Here is a 21580-nt window from a genome sequence, read left to right on the forward strand (position 1 = left end):
GACCGGGAGCCAGTGCAGGTCTCTCAGGTGTTCGGAGATGTGGCTGCGGTGGGGGATGTCCAGGATGAGTCGTGCTGAGGCGTTCTGGATCCGCTGAAGTCTCTTCTGGAGTTTGGCGGTGGTTCCTGCGTAGAGGGAGTTGCCGTAGTCCAGACGGCTGGTGACGAGGGCATGGGTGACCATCTTCCTGGTCTCGGTGGGGATCCACCGGAAGATCTTGCGTAGCATGCGCAGGATGTTGAAGCACGACGAGGAGACGGAGTTGACTTGTCTGGTCATGGAGAGGGAGGAGTCCAGAATGAAGCCTAGGTTGCGTGCGTGGTCTGTTGGTTTGGGTGCGCTGCCTAGGGCGGGGGGCCACCATGAGTCGTCCCAGGCGGAGGGTGAGGATCCCAGGATGAGGACTTCCGTCTTGTCATAGTTCAGTTTCAGGCGACTGTTCTTCATCCATTCGGCTACCTCTTTCATCCCTTCGTGGAGGTTGGCTCTGGCGGGGTCGTTGGTGATCGTTAGGTCAACGCCTCTCCCCAATTCTTCATTCTAGTCTGATGTCCTTGGTCTCCTGGCCTACCCTCACATTCTGTTGGCTTCTCATTAGTACCTCTGCGTCTAGGTTTTTCGTTTGAAGGCTAATCTATATTGAATGCTCCCTTTCTTTCAATACAAGCCTGTTTTTGTTTCTATACCAAATGAAGATCAATGGGCAAGGGAGACTTCATTATTGTCCTTCATTCCTTCCTGTGTCGTAGAAGCTAAAGGACTACAAAAAGCCTCCCAATCTGACTTTTATATAACATAGAAACAAAAACAGGTCTGTATTGAAGGAAAGGGAGCATGCAGTGTAATCATTTTTTCAGTTTCTTAAATGTGTCTGGTATTTACTGCTTTTTTACGTCTGTCACTTTCCCATGGCACTCGCAGTTGCCTCAAATATATTTAAAAAGCCCTAAAATTTAGGAAAACATATTGGTCTCTGGAAACATTTTCCACAGCTACACACAGAGCAGCACGTTCCGTTTGTGCCTCTCTGACATTGATTTCTCCGGAATAACCAGGGTTTCATGTATCAAAAATAAAGATATAAGTGCAGGGGACCAAAGTTTTTCTTGGGAGCCTACTGCTGAATGTCAGGGTAGCGGAATTGAAGGCTGCCTAGTCTTGATTTCACAGTATACCTCTTTCTTTCACCCTCCATGCTTCTTAAATCTTTATTGAACTCTTGCTTGATCGTCTTCTTTCCTACTTTCCCCATTTGTCACCGTACACCTTTCCTTGTCTTCTTTCTCACTTTTCTGCTCTTCTTTCTCTTTCTGTGGGACAAAGAATGATGATTCAGAGTTAGTCCCGATGCCCACCGCTTTCAACCACCTGCACAAATTAAGCTTAAGGAAAAAAATATGCTTGTTCGTTTCGAACCTTGAGGTTTTTCCTTCCACACTTCAAGGTGTACATACTTTGGAATCACATATTGTTTTGCCATATTTAATGTAGTACCAGATTTGTTATGTCTAAACATGTCTTCTGGGTGTGTGTCCACTGTATTAGCAAAGAATAGGGTTCTCTGCTATTCTGCAGCCTAGATTATTTGGCTGTATAATAAGTTAAGTGTAATGAAGGGGTCATAGCATGACGTTCCTTCATACAAGCCCTGTGACATTCTCACTAATAATGGAAACGCCAGGAGAAACAGATCCTCTTGGAATTCTGCTAATCTAAAGCACATCACCCAGAAGCAACAATTAATCATTCATTAGGGAGTCTGCTTCTGTAGACTGGCCAGCTTGCCCAGTCAATTTACATATAATTAATATTCATTGAAGTAAACGGGCACACCGTGATTGCAGGACCCTGCATTCTATTTTGATGTTTTTTTGAGGGAATATGAAAATTATCATTTGTTTTGTGAAATGTAACTTGTTTTATTGTTATCTCACCATTTCCTAAAATCTGGTACTTGGGGCTGGATGTTGGAAAGATTACTCAAGAGTAAAAATTAAAGAAGCTGGGAATTTTTCGAATAGTCTGGATAATGGCTGATATACTGTTTTTTTTTAAGCGCAGGTTGACCTCTGTTCTTGGTAATTGTCAGTCCATTTATGTATAAGATTTGTTTTCAATGCAGAATTTAAAGCGAATTCATACTTGGACTAGGAAGCAGTACAGGTGGAAAGGGGTGTTAAAGGCTCTCCTTTCTGTCTCAATAATGACCAGTGGTAGACTAGATTATTCTTTTTAAAGCCCTTTTCTTCAGGCTTTCTTTTTGAACTGCTCCTTCCTTTTAACCCCTTCGCTGCTGATGACGAGCTCAGCTCGTCATCAGCCACAGTGGTCGTGTGCGAATGACGAGCTGAGCTCGTCATCTAACGCAGCTTTTAGAAAAAAGCTGCGCAGCGGAAAAATAACTGCTGCAGCGATGCAGTTAATAAATATTGGCTCCCACAGATTAATAATGTAAACATTCTTTCTAGGCTCCAGGCTGGATCTGAAGAGTATTCCAGCAGTAGCACCTGTGCCAAGTGGAAATGTAGAATGTTGTGTACAGTGGCATGCAACACCACCAGGAATGATGCAGAAGGCACATAGACGCTACAAAAGGAGATCTTGGTTCCTTTTTTCCCTGCCTCATGAGGTGTTGGTCCAGACACTGCAGAGTTTTCTCAGTTTTTGTATTACTATTATTATTTTGTAGTACTTTGAGGTCTTTTTTTCTCGTATTTTTGTGACCTAGCTTAAATCACCAATGACTTTGGGAGAAGCACAGTGCTAGATGTCCACGAAGCGGATGCTGGTGATTGTTCTTCTACATACAGTTTCTGACTTACTTAACGCATCCTGAAGCCATTAGGGAGTGGAAAGCAATGCTCACTTGTGCCTCACTTAAGGCGAAATCTGAGACCCTTTTAGAGTTGTTTTCCTGTAGAAGCCAAGTTCCTGGAATACATTTCAGTAGGCACAAGTAAAGATGTTCTTTTTTTATTTTACCAAATGGGTTAAAATAGGAGTAGATGGACAGGGAGTGGTTGTGTGAGAATCTACAAAAGTAAAGCCTTTTTTTCTGGTGAATTTTCTACTCAAAATAATATTTTTCATAAAGCCATGGTTGAGATTTTGGCGCAGAATCGATCTGATATACTTCCCCAGGTAACCATGGTTATCCCAGTGTTTATTATGACCTAAGTTTCCACTACGATCCCACCAGCTTTGGCACTTTGACTTCCCGTTTCCGGTAATTCTGTCAATATATTGGTGCTTCCTGTCATCATGATGTGCCCCAAGTGTCATCCATGATTCTAGGTTACTTTCATGTTTCTAACTTTGACGTCATTGTCTTTTAAGTGTAGCTCCTCATTAACCCCTGCATCTGATAGGGATTCCTAGCTGCAGATTCCTTACCTTAGAATATCTCCCGGCATCAGACTGGATCTGGAAGATTTTTTAGGCAGTACCCTTGCGCGCCTTTAGGTGGCGTTGTTCGGCTCTCTGTCTGCATTGCCGGCACTGTCCATGCCAGAAGTGACGTGTGCGATACCTAGATAGATGCCACCCTGTTTTTTTTTTGTTCTCATATCAGCATGGCGTCTGCAAATCGTAGACCATTTTGACACCCCTGATCCGTCTTGTGGTGCGTTGCTTTGTCTCACCTGAGTCTCCAAAACTCTGGTCGCATCAAGGGGGAACTACCCCCAAGTACCATGACCTGGTGTAATCATTGGACTATGGGAAGATTTTTAATAATCCATCACAGCCCTACATAGTGCCATGGTTGCTATCTTGCCCCCTTATTAAAGTCCTCCCAAATGTCCCCCTACTTTTGTGGATTACATTCAACATCCATATTGCTAATCCACTTGACCACTTTTAACCACCCTTTGGGATGTAGAGGAACAGGGTCTGTCCAATGTTTACAGATTTCCTGCTTGGCTAAAAGCAATAGGTAGAATACCAGGCCCCTTTGCTTACTATTCAAGGTGTTATGCATAGCGTTATCCATCGCTAGGAGTATTAAAGCTACTGTCAAAACTATAGATTGTCCTAGGATACCCCTTACGGTGGATTCTACGACCTTCCAGTATTCTTTTATTGGGGAACATGTAAGTAAGATGTGTACCTCGTTGACTTTTGGGAAGTTGCGTCTTTTCCATCTAGGAACTAGCTGCAACACAAAGTTAGCCACTCTTTGAGGAGTCCAATACAGCCTGTTGATAACAAAGAAGTGATGTCATTTAAAGTTTGCAGGCATAACTATTGAATATAGTAATTTTAAAGAGTCCGTCCAAAGAGATTGTATGTTCTCTTCCTGGAATACATCCAACCAGATCGCATAAGGAACCTCCAGTTTCTTTTCCTCTGCCTCCAGGAGTTGCCCATACCACTTTGCAACTTCTTTACTTTATGGGCTAACTTCCTGGAGGAGTACCTCAAAGTTCCATAGCCTCCTGTCACCTGGGAGACTGTTAAGACCCATTACGTGAGCTGAATGTATTTAAATGTAGACAATCTATTGTCTGTTTTCGTGCTCAGCACCTCCCAAGGTAGCTAACCTTCTACTGATATCAGATCTCCACACTTAGATACTTCTTGCTTCAAGGGAAGACTCAATCTATCCTTCTGGCATTCCGCTGTCCTTGGGGATTCCCAAATCGGTGCAAATTCGTATTACCTGATGTTTAAGATCTTTCTCACTCCACACAAGACTTAATACTGTCTTCCGAACCTCAACCTTACTTTTTAAAAACATTTTTGGGCTACAAATTTATATAGGAAAACTGCTGGTCGGAACTCTTTGATCATTTCCCCTATTAGTGCTCCCCAAGTGGAAGAGTCGGGCTCCCCCATAAGCATATAGAAGTTTTTTAATTGAAATGCCATACAGTAGAGACTAAGGTCTGGCAGGGCCAACCCACCCTTCTTAAGACGACACAGTAGCTTTTTCCAGGAGCCGTACTCCTCGGGATGCCCAAATAAAGCTCTCCCTTCTATATTGCTGATTGCGGCCTTGGGGAATTTAAGTGGAATACAATAAATAGGTATGTCAACTTCGTCAGGATAGATATTTTTACTAGGTTGACCCTCCCATTAATGGTTAGTGGTAAGTTCTTCGACCTGGATAATGACCTGTTGACCTCCTTGGCCACCCTCTTCAGGTTACGCAATGGGATCTCACACATTTGGTTAACTTTGACAATCTTTAAGTATTTTATCTCTGCACACACACTAGCTGTCCAATCCTCAAAATTCCAGCACCATTACCTCCGTCTTGGAGATGTTCACTAAGTATCCGGTTACCGCCCCAAATTCTTTTGTTAACTGCTCCACCTTTGTAACGTTCGGGCTGGATCGGAGATATAGATTATCAAATCGTCTGCATATAATGCTATTTTACTACAAGAGGGGAGTGAGTGGATTGGAACTGTCTGGTCATTTTTCCTCAAAAGATGCGCCAATGGTTTGATGTATATGTCAATCAGGAGGGGCAACAGGGGGCAACCCTGCCTCGTTCCTCTATGAATATTAAAACTCTTCGTCAGGGAACCATTTAGGAGGATTTTGGCCAGGGGGCCTTGGCGGCTTCAATAGTGATCACCGCCAAGGGAATCAAGCGCGCACTTGTTAGATCTATAGTCCCAGTTAATGACAATGTGAGTTCTTGAATTTGTCTTTTCGGAACAAAATCCTTCTGATCTATATGTGCCAATTGGTGAGCCAACTTTGCCAATCTCCCTGTCAAGATGCCAGTATAGATTTTTATAATCTACATTTAACAAGAAGATTGGCTGATACGAGTCGGCCTTCCTGGGTCCTTTGCAGGTTTTAGGATCAGAGCAATTATGGCTCCCCCCCCATGGACTTGGGATCTGTCCTTACCCCTTATAGACTGAATTTGAATAGCGACTTCATTTCTGGGGCTATTTCGTCTATGATTTGTTTGTTTACCTCAACCATCAGCAAATCTGGACCCGCTGCTTTCCGGTTCTTTATATCCGAAAGCTGCTCTCTAATTTCCCCCTCAGTGATTGGGACGTCCATACTCTTCCTACCCTCTGTTGTGAGCACTGGGAGTCTTACACTATTTAGCCATTTCTTTAGACTCTCCTCATCTGGACGCACTCCTTCTGCATATAATTCAGAAAAGAGTGAGGCCAAACAGGCCTGCATTTCCTCTATCTTGTTCGAGATGTCAACGTGGAGGTTGATGAGCCATTCCCCGATGTGTTTTAGTGTACTCTCAGCCCTCGACTTCCATGTTAACAATACTTCAACCTTCTTACCATACTCAAATTGTTGCAGATGTCCCGTTGTTCACCTCATTCGCCATTTACCGCTAGGGTGATTTTATAATTTAATCTGGCTTTGTCCAACTGTTTTGTTGTATTGTCTCTATCCTGGGTGTTCCCTGTCATTTTCTGTAGCTTAACCTCTAACGTCCTCACTCTTTCTTACAATCTACTCCATTCAGCTCTATCGACCTTATTCTTATAGGAGACCTAGCTTTGTAAAACACCTCGTACATATGCCTTAAAGGTATCCCAGATTACTCCAGTGGAGGCGGAGGCCTGTATTATCCAGGAACAACTTCATAGTTCGTTTTTTCAAAAGGATGGACAAGTCTGGGTCCAATAGTATGGAACTTTTCAATGTCCATCTTGCGTTGTGGCTCGCTCTAACTCCCATTAATGTAACATAAACCACAGTGTGATCCGAAGTATGCCCAGGTAATATATCGGACCTCTTCTAATGTTCTAACCCAGATTATATATCCACTAACAAATAATCCAGCATCCAAAAATGGTTATATTTTTTGCTATATTTTCTTTTGACCCCATAAATATCTCCATGTGTCGATTTCACAATTGCCCGAGTCCACAAGGTATACCTGGAAATCTTGTCAGGGTTGGCACCTACTTTCTCCAAGGAAAAGGAGTTCTTCTCCATAGGAAGACACTGTTGCACTCACAGACCTCCTTTGCTGTTCTGCCAGCCTTCACTTACATCCGGAAACCCCCTCGCACTTCTCCTTCCATCCACAACTTCCTCCTGAGGACATGTGCTGACTCTGCCGCTGTGTGAGAGGGCCCACGCCGCTCGTGAGCAGCACTGCAGTCCTCTCCCTTGCCAGGATTGCTCTCCCTGCCTCCGGGCGGCTCCCTGGGCAAGCTCCGCTCACCGACCAGGGCTACTTCAGCACACTGCCTCAACATGCGGCAGGTACGTTTTGTTTTCTGCTATCCATGTCAATGGCAGCAACGGGTGGGGGGATGGCTACACACCTACGCACCTGCTCTCCTCGCTTCTCCGGTGGCACGCAACTGTATAACTTGCGGCCGCCAGGTTCCCGGGTATGTAACTTTAAACGTTGGCTATATAGGTGCCAACCTGCGTACTGACGTCAGTTTCCTTCCTTTATGCGCTGTATGGTGCTCATCTGTCTGAGCTACCTTCAATCATTTTTTATTGACTCTTTGTCTGCTCTTTTTGAGAGTTTTGTGTCCTGGTGTGAGGAATGTCACTCAAGAACTTATCAGTTTTTAAACCATGTGGAGCCTGTCACAGGCAGAAGTCTGTGAGAGACCCCACACTTCGCACGTTTGTGTGCTTGGTACGTGACCATGACTTCAAGACCTGTGAGGACCTCTGAGCCATGCACCCGAAGGCACCGAGGGAGCAATTCCTTAAGCTCCTCCCCACCCAACATCGGACAACTCTTTAGCGCTCAAGATCTAGGTTGCGCGGAAGGTCCTGGGATTGTTTGTAGAGCAGCACCCAGCAGTCGTTGTCACATTCCAAGTCGACGAATAAATTGGGTAGGTCCCATAAACAGAAGTTATCCAAGACATTGAAGAGGTCTCTGACTTCCCCACGCCAGTTAAAGTCGTCCGTTGACGTCATTCCAGGTCTCATGCTTAGGCAGAGCCTGAGCGGGGTCTTCTTCACACTTGCCTGTTTTCTGGGAGCGATCTCTGCCCAGCTCAAAAACATTTATGAGGCCATGTACCTCATATTTGGGTGGCCCTTCTGTGGCGCCTGTGGGCTCCTTCGGTTGAGGAGGGACCCTACTGGATCCCCACCAGTGGGTTTGCCCTTGGCGCCAGTCGGATCCCATGGTTCCTTCGCTGAATCCAGAACTGAGTGGTCGGCAAGAACTTCTTCAAAACTCTCGCTAGTGCTAACGATGCCGGTACCATCCTCATTCCCACACTGAGTCTGATGGGAGTCAACCAACATTGGTTCTGCCTCTGACAAGGACCATGTTCTCCAGAAGTGGTGCTAGTGCCTTTTAATATTGGTAATCCTGGAGAGGGATGGGAAGGGTCTGTGGACTGTTATGGTTACCAGCATCTCTTTGTTGAGGAGTACAGCTGGTATGAGGAACTGGCAAAGGCCAGTGGGCTTGACATTTTGCCTGACACTGGTCTGGTCTCTCCTCCTACCGTGGCTATGGAGGAGGGATCCTCCTTTGCTACAGTGATGCATTTGGTGGCTGAGGTCTTGGATCCTAATCTGCCCTCAGTGGCGGTCACAACAAACGTCTTGACTGAGGTGCTTCAACCAGGAGATGCTCTCTCCGAACCCTTACTTCTATTCATTGATGCCCTTGCTAACATCCTGTATGGCAAATCCCTGAACGGGGACTCCTGTCCATAGGACAATTGTCCACCGCCATCGTCCACTCCTAATCCAGCACCCACCCCAAATAGCTTGGCTGTCCAAGCCTCTACTTTTAGGATCAACTCGTCGCATTTCCTACTGCTTCACCGGATAGAGATTTCAAATGGCTGGTTCTCTTCCACCAGCCTTGCACTACAATCGGTGAACACTGCATGCCTTTTGAGCTGATATTTTCACTTAATCTGGGATTCGGTTGTGCAAGTGGTGCCCATGGTTTCGGAGGAGGCCCAAGCTATATTTTCCCAAGTTATTGCTGACGGGAGAGAGGCAGAGAAGTTCACCATATGACACAAATGAATCACTGTTTTGAGCAATTTCATCGTTAGTGGCCTGCGACACCATGCCTGGCTGAGAGTGACTGTTTTTCAGGTGATGTATGGACATGCCCTATGATGGCTGTTGCCTTTTTGGAGAGAAGATGAGCTCATTGCTGGAAGGCTTTAAGGACAGGAGAGCTATGTCACTCTCAGTCCGCCTTCCTCCCCTTTCATGGCCAGGTTGTGATTGCTATGCCCACTACTTTCTGGTGCCAAAGAAGGACATAGGCCTCCATTCTATCCTAGACCTGCACCCACAATTTCTTCCTGAAAAAAGCGTACGCTCCCACAAGTTCAGTCTACCTTGGTCCCTGGAAACAATGGTTTTGGCTCCACGGTTGGATTTGCAGAATGCAAATTTCCACATCCCTGTCCTGCCTGCTGACAGACATTACCTGCGGTACATGTTGGGTAGAGAGCACTTCCAGTTTGCCTTGCCCCCCTTCGGCCTTATCCAGTGCACCTCAGGTGTTCACAAAAGTTAAGTGGTTGAAGCTCATCTGCGGAGGTTAGGGGTTCCGGTCTTTCCTTACCTCGATGATTGGATGTTGAAGGTTGTTGAAGGTGGACTCACTCCATACTGTTGTTTCCCTCCACCAGACTACAGCAAACCTTTTGCACTTGCTGGAGGTCACTATCAACGTGCTGACGTCACACCTGACTCCATCTCAGACCCTCCCTTTCTTCAGAATGGTTCTGGACACAGTGCAGGTTAGGGCTTTGCCTGTCAAGGCCTTGAAGCATCGGGGTTGCACGATGCTCAATGGGGTCCACCTCCTGATAGCCCCGAGGTCTGAGGGATACAACAGACTCAATGGGGTGATCACGTGAGGGAAGGGAAGGATGGGGTCAGCTGGTAGGGAGATCTGTAACGAGTGTAAACAACTATGAGGTCATAACACATGCACCAGGAGGCACAGTAAAACCACTGTACCACACATTATCTCTTCTTGAATGGGTGTTCCTTGCTAAGTGTGACCTCTATTAATCTATGAACAGAACAACAGAATTATTATCTACTCATAATACTACCCCTCAATTATAGTGGGATACGAAATAAGAGCAACATACCAAATGTATCTCAAGTAGCTTTTAACAGGGGGGGCGGAGCTGCCTTCTGGATATGCTCAACAAGCCCCTACTGTTGGATATACAACAAACAAGGCAAGTCAACTGTAGGATTAGTGAATGCAAAAACACGGGGTGTCCCAATGTTACAGGCCTGAAAGCCTATTATGCAGTGGTAATACTATCTGTTCCCTATATATTGTGAGATATTCAAGACCCAGGATAAACTTTTCTCATGATGTTTGGGAAGCGAAAAGTGCCTCCTTATTTTTTTTCGGATTAGTGAATGCGCCTGGGATTTAGTTACCACTTTGTACATATGCATACACTTGAAAAGCTTTAGAAAACTCCAATCCTTCTTGGAACCTTTTCATGAAACGAACAATGTTCAATGTGCACATATTGTCATGTAGCAATGTAAACCAAAAAAAATGTGCCTTGGAAGAACTCATAAAATGCAAAACAACAGTTGATGGACAGAATGCAGAACAATGTCATACATTCACCCCAGTACTGAGATCTGGGCCTAAATCCATCGTTTTTTTGCACTCCACACCACCCCAGTTCAGACATGGCCATATGCAAATCAGCCTTGACCCTGTGCCTCATGGGAACAGTCCAGCCCGAACTGCCAAGCCATGTCTTTCCTGGACCGGAATCAAGCATCCTAGGACCGGTTTCTGGCTATCAACCATCTTTAGCCAGGATAGCTTGACTCCAGTGGTGTGGAGAGCATAGGACTCACGTCTGAGCATACCTATCCCACTCGGGGTGACAAAATGCAAAACAACAGTTGATGGACAGAATGCAGAACAATGTCATACATTCACCCCAGTACAGAGATCTGGGCCTAATTCCATCGTTTTATTGCACTCCACACCACCCCAGTTCAGACATGGCCATATGCAAATCAGCCTTGACCCTGTGCCTCATGGGAGCAGTCCAGCCCGAACTGCCAAGCCATGTCTTTCCTGGACCGGAATCAAGAATCCTAGGACCGGTTTCTGGCTATCAGCCGTCTTCAGCCAGGGTAGCTTGACTCCAGTGGTGTGGAGAGCATGGGACTCACGTCTGAGCATACCCATCCCACTCGGGGTGACAAATGCAAAAACAACAGTTGATAGACAGAATGTAGAACAATGTCATACATTCACCCCAGTACAGAGATCTGGGCCTAAATCCATCGTTTTTTTGCACTCCACACCACCCCAGTTCAGACATGCCCATATGCAAATCAGCCTTGACCCTGTGCCTCGTGGGAACAGTCCAGCCCGAACTGCCAAGCCATGTCTTTCCTGGACCGGAATCAAGCCTTCTTCAGCCAGGATAGCTTGACTCCAGTGGTGTGGAGAGCATGGGACTCACGTCTGAGCATACCCATCCCACATTCTGTCCATCAACTGAGTGGCAGCCAGAGGAAGGTGAGGAGGACTTGGAGGGGTCTACTGACCCTCTAGCAGACCACGTGGAAGATCCGGACTGAAGAGAGGAAGTGGGTGAGGCCAGTGGTCTGGATACATCACCAGACCTTGGTATGCTTTCTCCCTTACCGTGGCTATGGAGAAGGGAGCTTCCTACGCTGTGGTGTTGTGTAGGGCGCCTGAGGCCTTGGGCTACCTATGGTGGGAGTCAGGATTAACCTCCTGACTGAGGTGCTTCAACCAGCAGCAGCCTCTTTAAAGCCCTTGCTGTGGTTAAATGAGACCCTCACAAACATCCTTCCCGGCACCTGGTCCAAGTCCAGCTCAGGGGCTCCTTTGGATAGGATGATTGCGTGACGTGAACGCCGTGCCCCGGGTGACCCCGGTTTCTTCTCCCAACACCCTACTCCTGAGAGCTTAGTGGTCCAAGCCTCAACATTCAAAGGTGCGTCCCTACTGCTCCCCCAGATAGGGAATCCAAGAAGTTGGACCATCTTGGGAAGATGTTTTCTTTCGCCAGCTTAGGACTGGGGTCGGTGAACACTGCATGTCTCGGGTTGTTACACCCACTCTGTGTGGGACACGGTTGCGTAAGTGCTGCCACAGTGCCCAGAGGAGACCCGGGTCAAAGTCTCCCATGCAGTCGCGAAAGGGAGGGATGTAGCAAAGTTCTCCATTCGCTGTAGGCTGGACACAGCCGACTCGCAAGGCAGGACGTTTTCAATGTCGGTAGCCTTGAGACGCTACGCCTGGCTGAGGTCCACTGGCTTCTCGGGCGATGTCCAATCGACTCTTTTGGACATGCCCTTTGATGGCCGTCACTTATTTGGCCACTAAGCGGACAATGTGCTTGAGCGCTTGAAGGACCTTAGGGCTAAGGCCAGATCCTTTGGCTGCGCTACCACCTCTCGCAGTCTGCTTTTTGCCCCTCTTGTGGCTATGGAAGGGGTGCCCCCACCACATTCTGCCCAGCGTCACAGGCCTGTGCAGGCTGTCCAGCCTTTGGGGGGGTCGGGACGTGAGACCCACCGTTGTGGGTCTGCGGGCCAGCGGGCTGGCCAGTCCACGAGTGCCCCCAAACCTTCCTAGTCTGACCTTTCAGGGCCACCAGTTGCCAGATGGGGGCAGGGTCCTCCATCACGTCCCCCTCTGGCACAACATCACGTCGAACAGGTGGGTTTCGCAGATAGTCCGAAAGGGCTACTCCCTCACCTTCAAGAGTACCCCTTCCTCCACGCCACCTACATGTCGAAGGATAACTTGGCTCATCTGCGCAGATCAGGGGTTCCAGTCTTCCCCTATCTTGACAACTGGTTGTTAAAGGTGAGCTCGCCCCAGTCTGCCTTCTCCCACCTCTAGACTACGGCTGACCTTCTGCTTCCGCCATATGGTATTGAAACAAACAGGGTAGAGTGGGGTCGTGAACCCTCTGTCAGAAGGCCCTTCGTCTCTGGAAGTGGCTGGAACATCAGAGCATGTCCCTGGTGGTTAAACACCTGGCAAATTCCCTGAACGCCAGGGCGGACTAACTCAGCCACAGGTGCTTGATGGATCACGAATGGTGTCTTCTCTCAGAGGTGTTGCAAGGTCTTTTTCAGCAGTGGGGAGAGCTTTGGTTAGATCTATTCGCCACCAAAGAGAACGCACAAACTCAGTACTTCTGCACGTTTGAATTTCCAAGGCGGCACTTGCTAGGCGACGCCATTCCACCAGGGATACGGCAGCAACTACTGCTTTGGGATGTGGAGTTCCCCTTCATGAAATTCACCAGGCAGCCACGTGGATCTTCATTGCACACATTCACTAAACATTACTGTCAGGACAGCCAAGTCCGGAGGGACAGCTTCTTTTGCCGCTCCATCTTGAAGACTTCCTGGTGTGAACTTAATTCGCAGACCCACCTTTGGGGTTGGTATTGCTGAGGTATCTATTCTAAGGTAAGGAATCTATAACTAACTGTTTCTTTCAGATGAAAAGTTACTTAACCTTCGGTAACAATATAACCGTAAGAAGCATAGGTTAGTTATAGATTCCTCACCGCCCCTCCCATCCTCCTTGGTCTGCGAACTGACTTCAATGGTTAAGTACTTTCTTTCAAGGCCCTAGTTTTGTGCACCAGTGGTCATTGTCTTGCATAACTCTGCGCTTCTGGCGTGGAAAGTCATGTACAGAATTGATGATAGCTCACAAGGGTGGCGTCTATGTGGCTACTGCGACGTCATCCCAGTTACCAGGAAGCCAACAAAGAACGCGGAGTCGACCGAATCCACCTTTCAACACGCAGGGGTACTGCTGACGAAAAGCTTTCCGGATCCAGTCTGATGCCTGGGGTAATTCTAAGGTAAGGAATCTATAACTAACCTATGTTTCTTACAGATATATCGTTACCAAAGGTAAGTAAATTGTTCATCATAGAGAAAACCTCCTGTGCCAAAAACCAGCCTTTCTCTTGGCAGTCGATGCTGAGAAAGCATTTAGTGGCCCCTTCTATGGAAACTAATTGATAGAAGTAGAGTGGGCCCCAAATTCCAAAGGTGAGTGTTCAGTGGCTACAACCACTCGATGTCCGTGTCTTCATCAATGGTATGATCGTGGGTGCCATTAGGATACAGAGGGGAAGACAATAGGGCTGCCCAGTGTCAACTCCTCTTGGCTATTTATGTGGTTTCCATAGCCGAAGCAATATGTACAAATACCCACATCATAGGGGTCACATGTGGCCCCACGGAACACTAGATAGCACTCTAGGTAGACAACATTCTTTTGACATTTACCAAACCCCTACCCACATTCCCAGCCCTTCTCCATGAATTATACTCTTTCCGTCTGGTATTGGAATTTAAGGTAAAAACACAAAATGCACAGGTCCCGGCACTCGATATCTCAGGGAGAAGCAGATTGCTTTCCAAGGGCAAAGGCTCTTTTCCTTGTTAAACCACCATATCAATACCTTGGGCATTAAACTCTGCTTAACGGTTGAGGTATTGCAGACCAAAAATACCCTGACCTCCTTCATATACCCACAGTGATTTGCAGAATAGACAGATGAGGGGACTTTCACACCCAGGCCATGTAGCAGCGGTTAACCCTACTACCGAAAAGATACATCTTGCAAGTGTTCCCCCCTACAAGCACCCCAGGCATACCTTCTGTGAAGCAACAATTACTAGAGGTTTTTTTTGGAAAGGGAATAAAGCCAGAATACCAAAGTCCCAACAGAATGCTCCCTTGTCTCCCTCAGGAAGAGGACTGGTAATTCCCTGCCTCAAAAACTACTATACAGCCATCCAGCTGTACTACCTGCTAGAAAGGCACTGCACGACCTCCAAGAAGCACTGGTGCTTAATGGATCCGTCGGTGGCCAGTATCCACGTATGGACGCTGCCCTGGCTGCCCAAGAGACACAGACAATGGGGAGCATACAGCTCCCCCAGTAATGCTGGCCACCATTATGGCCTGGGTCAGCTCTTCCCTAATTTTTTTTTAGCAGATTGTATTGGCATTTGACTTATATGCAGTTCAATTATTATCTTATCGTGATATTTACATACATATTTGGTTCATGTTATTGTTCTCTTCCTCTTTTCTGCTGTTTTGTTAATGCATATAAATATTTTAAAAAAGAAACTATATTCAACTCCCCTTCTCCCTTCCCCCCCTCCCCTCAACGAATCGCTTTATTTATAGCTTATATTTTCCAGCATTGTGTGTTCACCTCTCTCGCTTTATGCTTTATTCTTGTCTGGAGTCTGTGTGGGGATAGGGAAGGTCTTGTACCTGTCTTCCTATCCCATCTCATTCTCCCTTCTAGGCGGCTGGGAATTTGATAGGTCTTCTGCTGTCTCATCTAGGTCTGATGCCCTCATGTCATCAAGTAATCTCCCCCATGCTCTTGTAGTTTCAAGGTTGCCTATGCCTCGGTTTGCATCTCTCAGCAAAATTCAATGTTCTGCTTCTGCCCACTTCTCCAGCTTACTTTGGTTAATCTCTATTCTTGGCCCCCTTGTAGCCTTCCATTTTTTTGCAATTTCTGTCTTCGCTAATACATATGCAAGGTCCTAAAACCTCCCAGTTACCTTTGTCTTGGCCGTGTGTGGGAACCAGCTTAGTATACAGTGTCCCGGTATATGTGGTACCTCTTTGTCTATAGTACTTTCAACTACATTTAGCACCTCCTCCCAAAAGCCCCTCAGGCCTGGACAGTCCAAAAACATGTGCAGAACATGCGCCTCTTTTTCCCTGCATCGTGGGCAGGCGACGTACTCCGCCTGGAAGTATCGCCTAATTCGTGCTGGTGTGAGATATGCTCTGTGCAGAACATTATAGTTTATGAGCTTAAACCGGACATTTCTTGATATCTTAAGAGTACGCTCAACAATATTTTCCCAGTCCTTTTCTGTAATTGGCACCCCTAAGTCCTCTTCGCATTGTGTTCTTAAGCGTTCCATAGGTTTCTGGACATCCTGCCTGATTGCTCTACAGATGCAGGAGACTGTCTTTATCCTGCCAGCCAACAGGACCACATACCTGCAACAGTCCAGCGCTCTGGGTTCTGTCACTCCCATAGCCCAATGTTTCTTGAATGCCGCAGTGAGAGCTCTATGCAGCAGGAAGTGTCCCTGTGGTAGGTCAAACTCCTTTCCGAATTCCTCAAATGGGAGCATCAGGGATTCCCTAAATAGGTCCCCGAATACTTTCACCCCCTCTTCCTTCCAGTCGTCTAGTACCGCCCAATTGCCTCTCTGCAGTAGATATCAGAGCATTTCTATGGGTATGCCTAGGAAGTAGTAGACTCTGCATCCCGCTCGCTGGAGCCATCTTGCCCAGCATTACGTTATTATTTTTTCCTCTTCCATTCTCTTGTGCGGTCTCTGCTTTAATCTGAACAGGATTATCGCCAGAACTGGGGCCTCTGGGGAAAATGTGGACAGTGCTCTTTCCGGGTTCTGACTGTCCGCCAGCCATCTCACAATCCATTGGAGCTGTGCTACAAGATAGTATGCCTCAGGGTCAGGGACTGCCTGCCCCCGTCGTTATGAAGCGTTGCATCGTGGCCAGAGCTACCCGTCTGCAACCTGGCCCCCAGAGGAATGTTATTACTTATGAGGTCAGATCTCGAAATATCAAGCTCGGGACCCATATCAGGAGTGTCCCAAATTTATATAGCAGACGCTCTAGCACCACCATTTTCAGTAGGGCCCTGCCACTGACAGCTGCACTGAGCCCCAAAAGTCCATGGAAGAGCAAAGTGTTCGTATCCCCTGCCTACATTACCTTCTACCAAGTCTTCAGTCCTGTGGTATATTGTCCCCTTAAGTATATTCTAGGCTGATGGGTTCCCATTGTAGAGTTCCTAGTTCCTTCGGAGGGCGTCGATCTGGTGTCGTGGGAAATAGCTTAGATTTTTGCCAATTCACTCTCAGTCCCGAAAGATGGCTGAATTCTTCTAACATACCTTTGGCCCCCTGTAGGTCCCTTTCTGTGTCCTGGAGAAAAAGGAGTAGGTCATCCGCGTACAATGTAATACGGTGATGGGTTTCTTTTATCGTCAGCCCCATGTAGTCCCGCCCTGTCCCGGGGCAGCATGCTAGCGGCTCCATGGCTAGGGTGAACAGCAGTGGGGACATTGGGCATCCCTGCCTAGTTCCTCTCTTCACCCTTTGGAATATAACTTTCCCTGTATGCACTCTGGCTCTTGGGTCTGTACAGTATCTTCACCCACTCCACAAATACCTCGCCTAGGCCCATCCTTTCCAGGACTTGGTATAGGTTCTGCCACTCCAGGCTATCAAACGCCTTTTTGATATCTACTGCAAATACTGCAGCATCATCTTTGGAGTAGTCATCCGCCCCCAATATAGCCATGAGGCGTCTGATATTAATGGCAGAGTTCCTATTTGGGATGAAACACGCTTGGTCTACATGTACCAGCTGGGGCATATGAGGCAATATTCTGTTATTTTTCTCAATATTTTATAATCCATGTGCAGCATGGACAACGGCCTACAAGCTGTTACGTCGTGGGCTGGCTATGGGGTTTAAGGATAGGGGCTATTAGGATTTCCCTAGTGGTGGTCGGTAGCATTTGCAGTTCCCTTACTGTTTTATACATTGAGACCAGCTTAGGGGCTAGCTCCGTCGCATATGTCAGGTAGAATTCAGCAGGCAACCCGTCCGTCCCTGGCGTTTTATTGTGCGCCATATGTTTGATGGCCGCTTTCACCGCTTGTAAGGTGATGTCCGTCCCAAAGTCCTCTGGTTCCTCTGGCTCTAGTCAGGGCAGTATCAGTCCTTCTGGATACTCTCCTATTGCCTCGCCGCTGCACCTAGAGGCACTGCGATACAATTTGGTGTAGTATCTGGCAAAGATGTCACTGCCTGGGTGTTTTGCCTGTTCCCATCCTCATTTTCGATTTCCACTACTGGTGACCCCCTGTTATTTGGGTTGGCTAGCCACGCCAGTGAAGAACCTGATTTGTCTTGTTCAGAATGTGTGCGTTCTAGGTATTGCTTATAGTCAAACCTCCATAGCCTCTCTGTTTGACATGCTACTGTCTTGCACACTTCTAGGAGCTCCTCCTGTAATTCCGGGTGTTGCGGTCTTCTCTGTTCCAACTCTCTAAGTTCCCTATCAGCTATTAGAACGTCTGTTGTTAGTGTGTGTCTAACCCCTGTTGTCTCAGCTATGAAGCCAGCACTTTCCTCATGCTGAGCCTGACAACCATGCTTTCCCCATGACTCTATAATCGACAACCCTGAGTTCCCGCTGGTCAGGAATGCCAGTGACCTCAAGACCTGGCAGCTAGCGAATTGCAAGCGTATAGGGGATTTTTATAACCATAACAGTTTACAGCCCTTCAAACCATTACAGAGAGACTACAGTCTACCAGGGAGGGAGTACATGTACTACATGCAAATACACCATTGGGTAACCCCTTTTGAGAAATGTCTGCTCGCCAGATCTAATGAGTAGCACTTGGTTTCTGACCTGTACTAATGAACCTAAGGGTTACATGACAATAACTAATGACTGCCCAGTAGGTCTGGTAAAAGGTGTTAGAACGCACGTTTCAGACAAGGAGTAGGGGGAACATATTCCACCTCACATGCACCACAGCAGCCAACCCGTATACAGGAAGGGAAGTCATGATCAAAGTGACATACTAATGGTACTGCACGCCTGTCTTTGTCCGCACTTAGTACCCAAATAAGAACCAGGAGTGGATGCGGTTTGACTGGCACCCTCAAAAATCACTTATGGCACTGCCCAAAGCAATGGCCATATTGGTCAGTAGTACTTGGCAGCATCACCACAGTATTCCACACTGATATCCCTTAATTTCCAGCTTAAATTCTACTGGGTCTATCCAATGCACTTACTTACAGCTGCACTCGCCCCAAAGAAGAGTGATAGCCCAGCACTAGCCTTTGCTAGGTAGACCATATTAACGCTGTGGGGAAGGGACACAGTTCCGGACTGTGTTGCATGGCTACACCGTCTTTGGAATCTACTGGGTATGGAAAAGATCTCAGCAAGAGGTGAGGCAAAAGAGTCTTCCTTTGAGAAAACATATGGGCCATTCATCAACTTTCTCAAACAAGAATATAGAAAACTAGTGCCCCAGATATCTAAGGTTGCTTCTCCTCACCACCATTTACACCACTTCATAATCCTGCTCATTGTTAACTGTGAGTGACAGTAGGTACATGGAGCATATGCAACATTCATTGATTTGTTACATTGAACTGGGATATGAAACCATTGGATACCGTGAACAATGGAGAATGGTGTGGGAGAGACTGTTGAAGTGTGGGGGGAGGTTTAAAATCCCAGTTGGGTATAGAGGTCTTGTTTTCTGTTATTCTTTCTTATTGAATAGACACCACGTTTGTTATGTCCTCTGACCTTCTGGGTGTAGGTGGTACTGGTATTTATACCAATAAACTGATTTAAACCTAATTAACCTTTTGTGAATAGCTGCTAGCACAAATGCAAATGTTCTTTACAGAGATGCAAGCATTCTTAACCCACAAGGACTTTGACACAGTATGTGAATAGGTTAGTGAATACTGCCCTACGTCATTAGTGGGAAAGAGAGAAATCTAGCCCTCACAAAAATCTCCACTTTTATTTTGTAAACTCCTTGTTAAGCAGGTTCTCTACAAGAGTGACTCTTGACAAAGCGCTAAAACTCATATCTGTGACAGGCCGCTGAGATCATGTGAACACACGTGAGCCCGCTCTGTTCTTGCTTATTTGACATATGTGTCAGCCTGCCTGTGATGCAGACAGTGTAGAAACACAACAGGAATATTAAAATGGTGACATCACAGGAACGTATCTTTAAAAAAAGCAGGCCTTACTAAAATATAATTTGCCTTATTTGTCAAAACGTGCTGTTGGTTGAGAGCTACATTGAAAACAAGGACTTATTTTTATATGTGCGATATAATCAGTAGAGCAGGTACCTTTTTCTCTCTCTGTATACATGTATATATTTATACACACACACACACACGCACACACAGGATGGGAACATTTAAAGACACATGATGCATTTATTCATCATACAGCGTGAGCAAGAAAAGAGTGATGTTTCCAGCATTCCTTTGCTGTGGCGTCATAACTAATTTCATGCAACTGCGTCTATATGTATAAATCCATCTCTCTTCTTTCAGTTACCAAATCATTTGCTGATTCGAAGTCGGAGGATGAAGCAGACTTGCAGCTTTTCTCAGGCTCTATCATTCCCACTTGTCCAGATTACGGGGACACATTAGAGCAAGCAATGGAACAACTTACAAAGGGTCTGGAAAGTGGAGCTGTGCTCATTCAGTTTGAGGTAAGCTCTCCAAAACAAATGGCCATTTCCTTTTTCAACTTGCTTGCCCTGTCCTCAAGTTAAGGCATAGTTCACAAACACCTGCAAGAGAATCAGAGATTTACAGGAATCATGATAACTTTTCAATGAAACGGAGTTTGGATGAGAGGGATTTTGAACCGTGGGATATTTCAAGTTTCTGCTGCCTTAAGTGCAATTGCAAATACAATTACACGTTTAAATTAAAGATTGCGAAAGCTATGGCTAGGAAAAATGGCTTTGTAAACTGAGTTGGTCCTAAATGTTTAATTGCTGACACTGATACAGAATACACTGCTCTGGAAAGTCTGTAAAGGGTACTCTGACAATATAGTGATGTTCTTTAATATCTCTGTTTCTTTAATTGAGTTTAATTGGTCGGGGAACTTGAGGTCCTGTTCTTAGTAAAGACACATGGACTGCAGCTATCATATTTTCTATGTGGACAAAATCCGAAGAAGTTTTTTGCTGTCCTTAAATGTTTACATTTGCTGCTGTATATTTAGCTTCAGTGCCTTTTTTAATTAAATTTAAAGGAAACAATAGAGTTAGCTTAGTCATATTAACAACACAATTTTTCTGGTTATAAAATTTGATAATTGTAGGCAACAAGTTGTAAAATGCCAACTTGTAAATGATTCACAAGAAGGGATTTTCTTTTATAAAAGCACAATTGTTGGCAGCAGTCACATAAAAATAGCTCATACAGGTTTTACCAGTTCCAGATATCTTGGCCCAATCTTTCAATTTGTTGTTTGGTCTACAGTGTCATAGGTCACAGCAAGATTGAGGACGAGCTGGGCAGGTTGATGGCCTTTAAGTGAAGTGAGGAGCTCTTTCCTAATGTTAGTAGATATAGTCCTTTTCTTTCTTGAGTTGGAACCCTGATTTAAGGTCATAACTTAGTGGATTTTGTTGAACATAAACTTGTAGTTGGTTTTGAGTGATTCAAGATTTTGCTCGGATAGGGTAGATTGCAGATTGGATTGGATTGGAAAGAGGGTGGCAGTTGGCGAGTTCAAGTGAGTCTTGTTTTTTAATCTTCAGTGGACCTAGATTGTGTTATTCAAAGGACCTAGGGCTATGCCAGCCTTAACAGAATAGTTTAGCATATTGGTCCTTACCAGGCATGATTTTATAGGTAGTTTGAACGCTTTGATCTTTGAAGCTAAACTGATCCTCTCCTTTTCTGTAACAAGTCTGAAGAAGTTAGGAGATGTTTAAAGCATGCTAGAAAGGGTGAGTG

The 21580-nt window shown here is 46.0% G+C and overlaps 1 protein-coding gene across 8 annotated transcripts in view; it reads left to right on the plus strand.

Moving 5' to 3' along the window:
* PTPN3 (protein tyrosine phosphatase non-receptor type 3) overlaps positions 1 to 21580 on the plus strand; it is a 1864164-nt gene that overhangs the window by 1486304 nt on the left and 356280 nt on the right. For all 8 annotated transcript variants that reach the window (XM_086965368.1, XM_086965363.1, XM_086965366.1 and 5 more), the window contains one exon: positions 20153 to 20316. In XM_086965368.1, the coding sequence (XP_086821494.1) occupies positions 20153 to 20316 (164 nt within the window). The remainder of the gene's footprint in view (positions 1 to 20152; positions 20317 to 21580) is intronic.

Source organism: Lissotriton vulgaris, chromosome 4_1 (assembly GCF_964263255.1).
Source record: "Lissotriton vulgaris chromosome 4_1, aLisVul1.2, whole genome shotgun sequence".
Taxonomy (NCBI): domain Eukaryota; kingdom Metazoa; phylum Chordata; class Amphibia; order Caudata; family Salamandridae; genus Lissotriton; species Lissotriton vulgaris.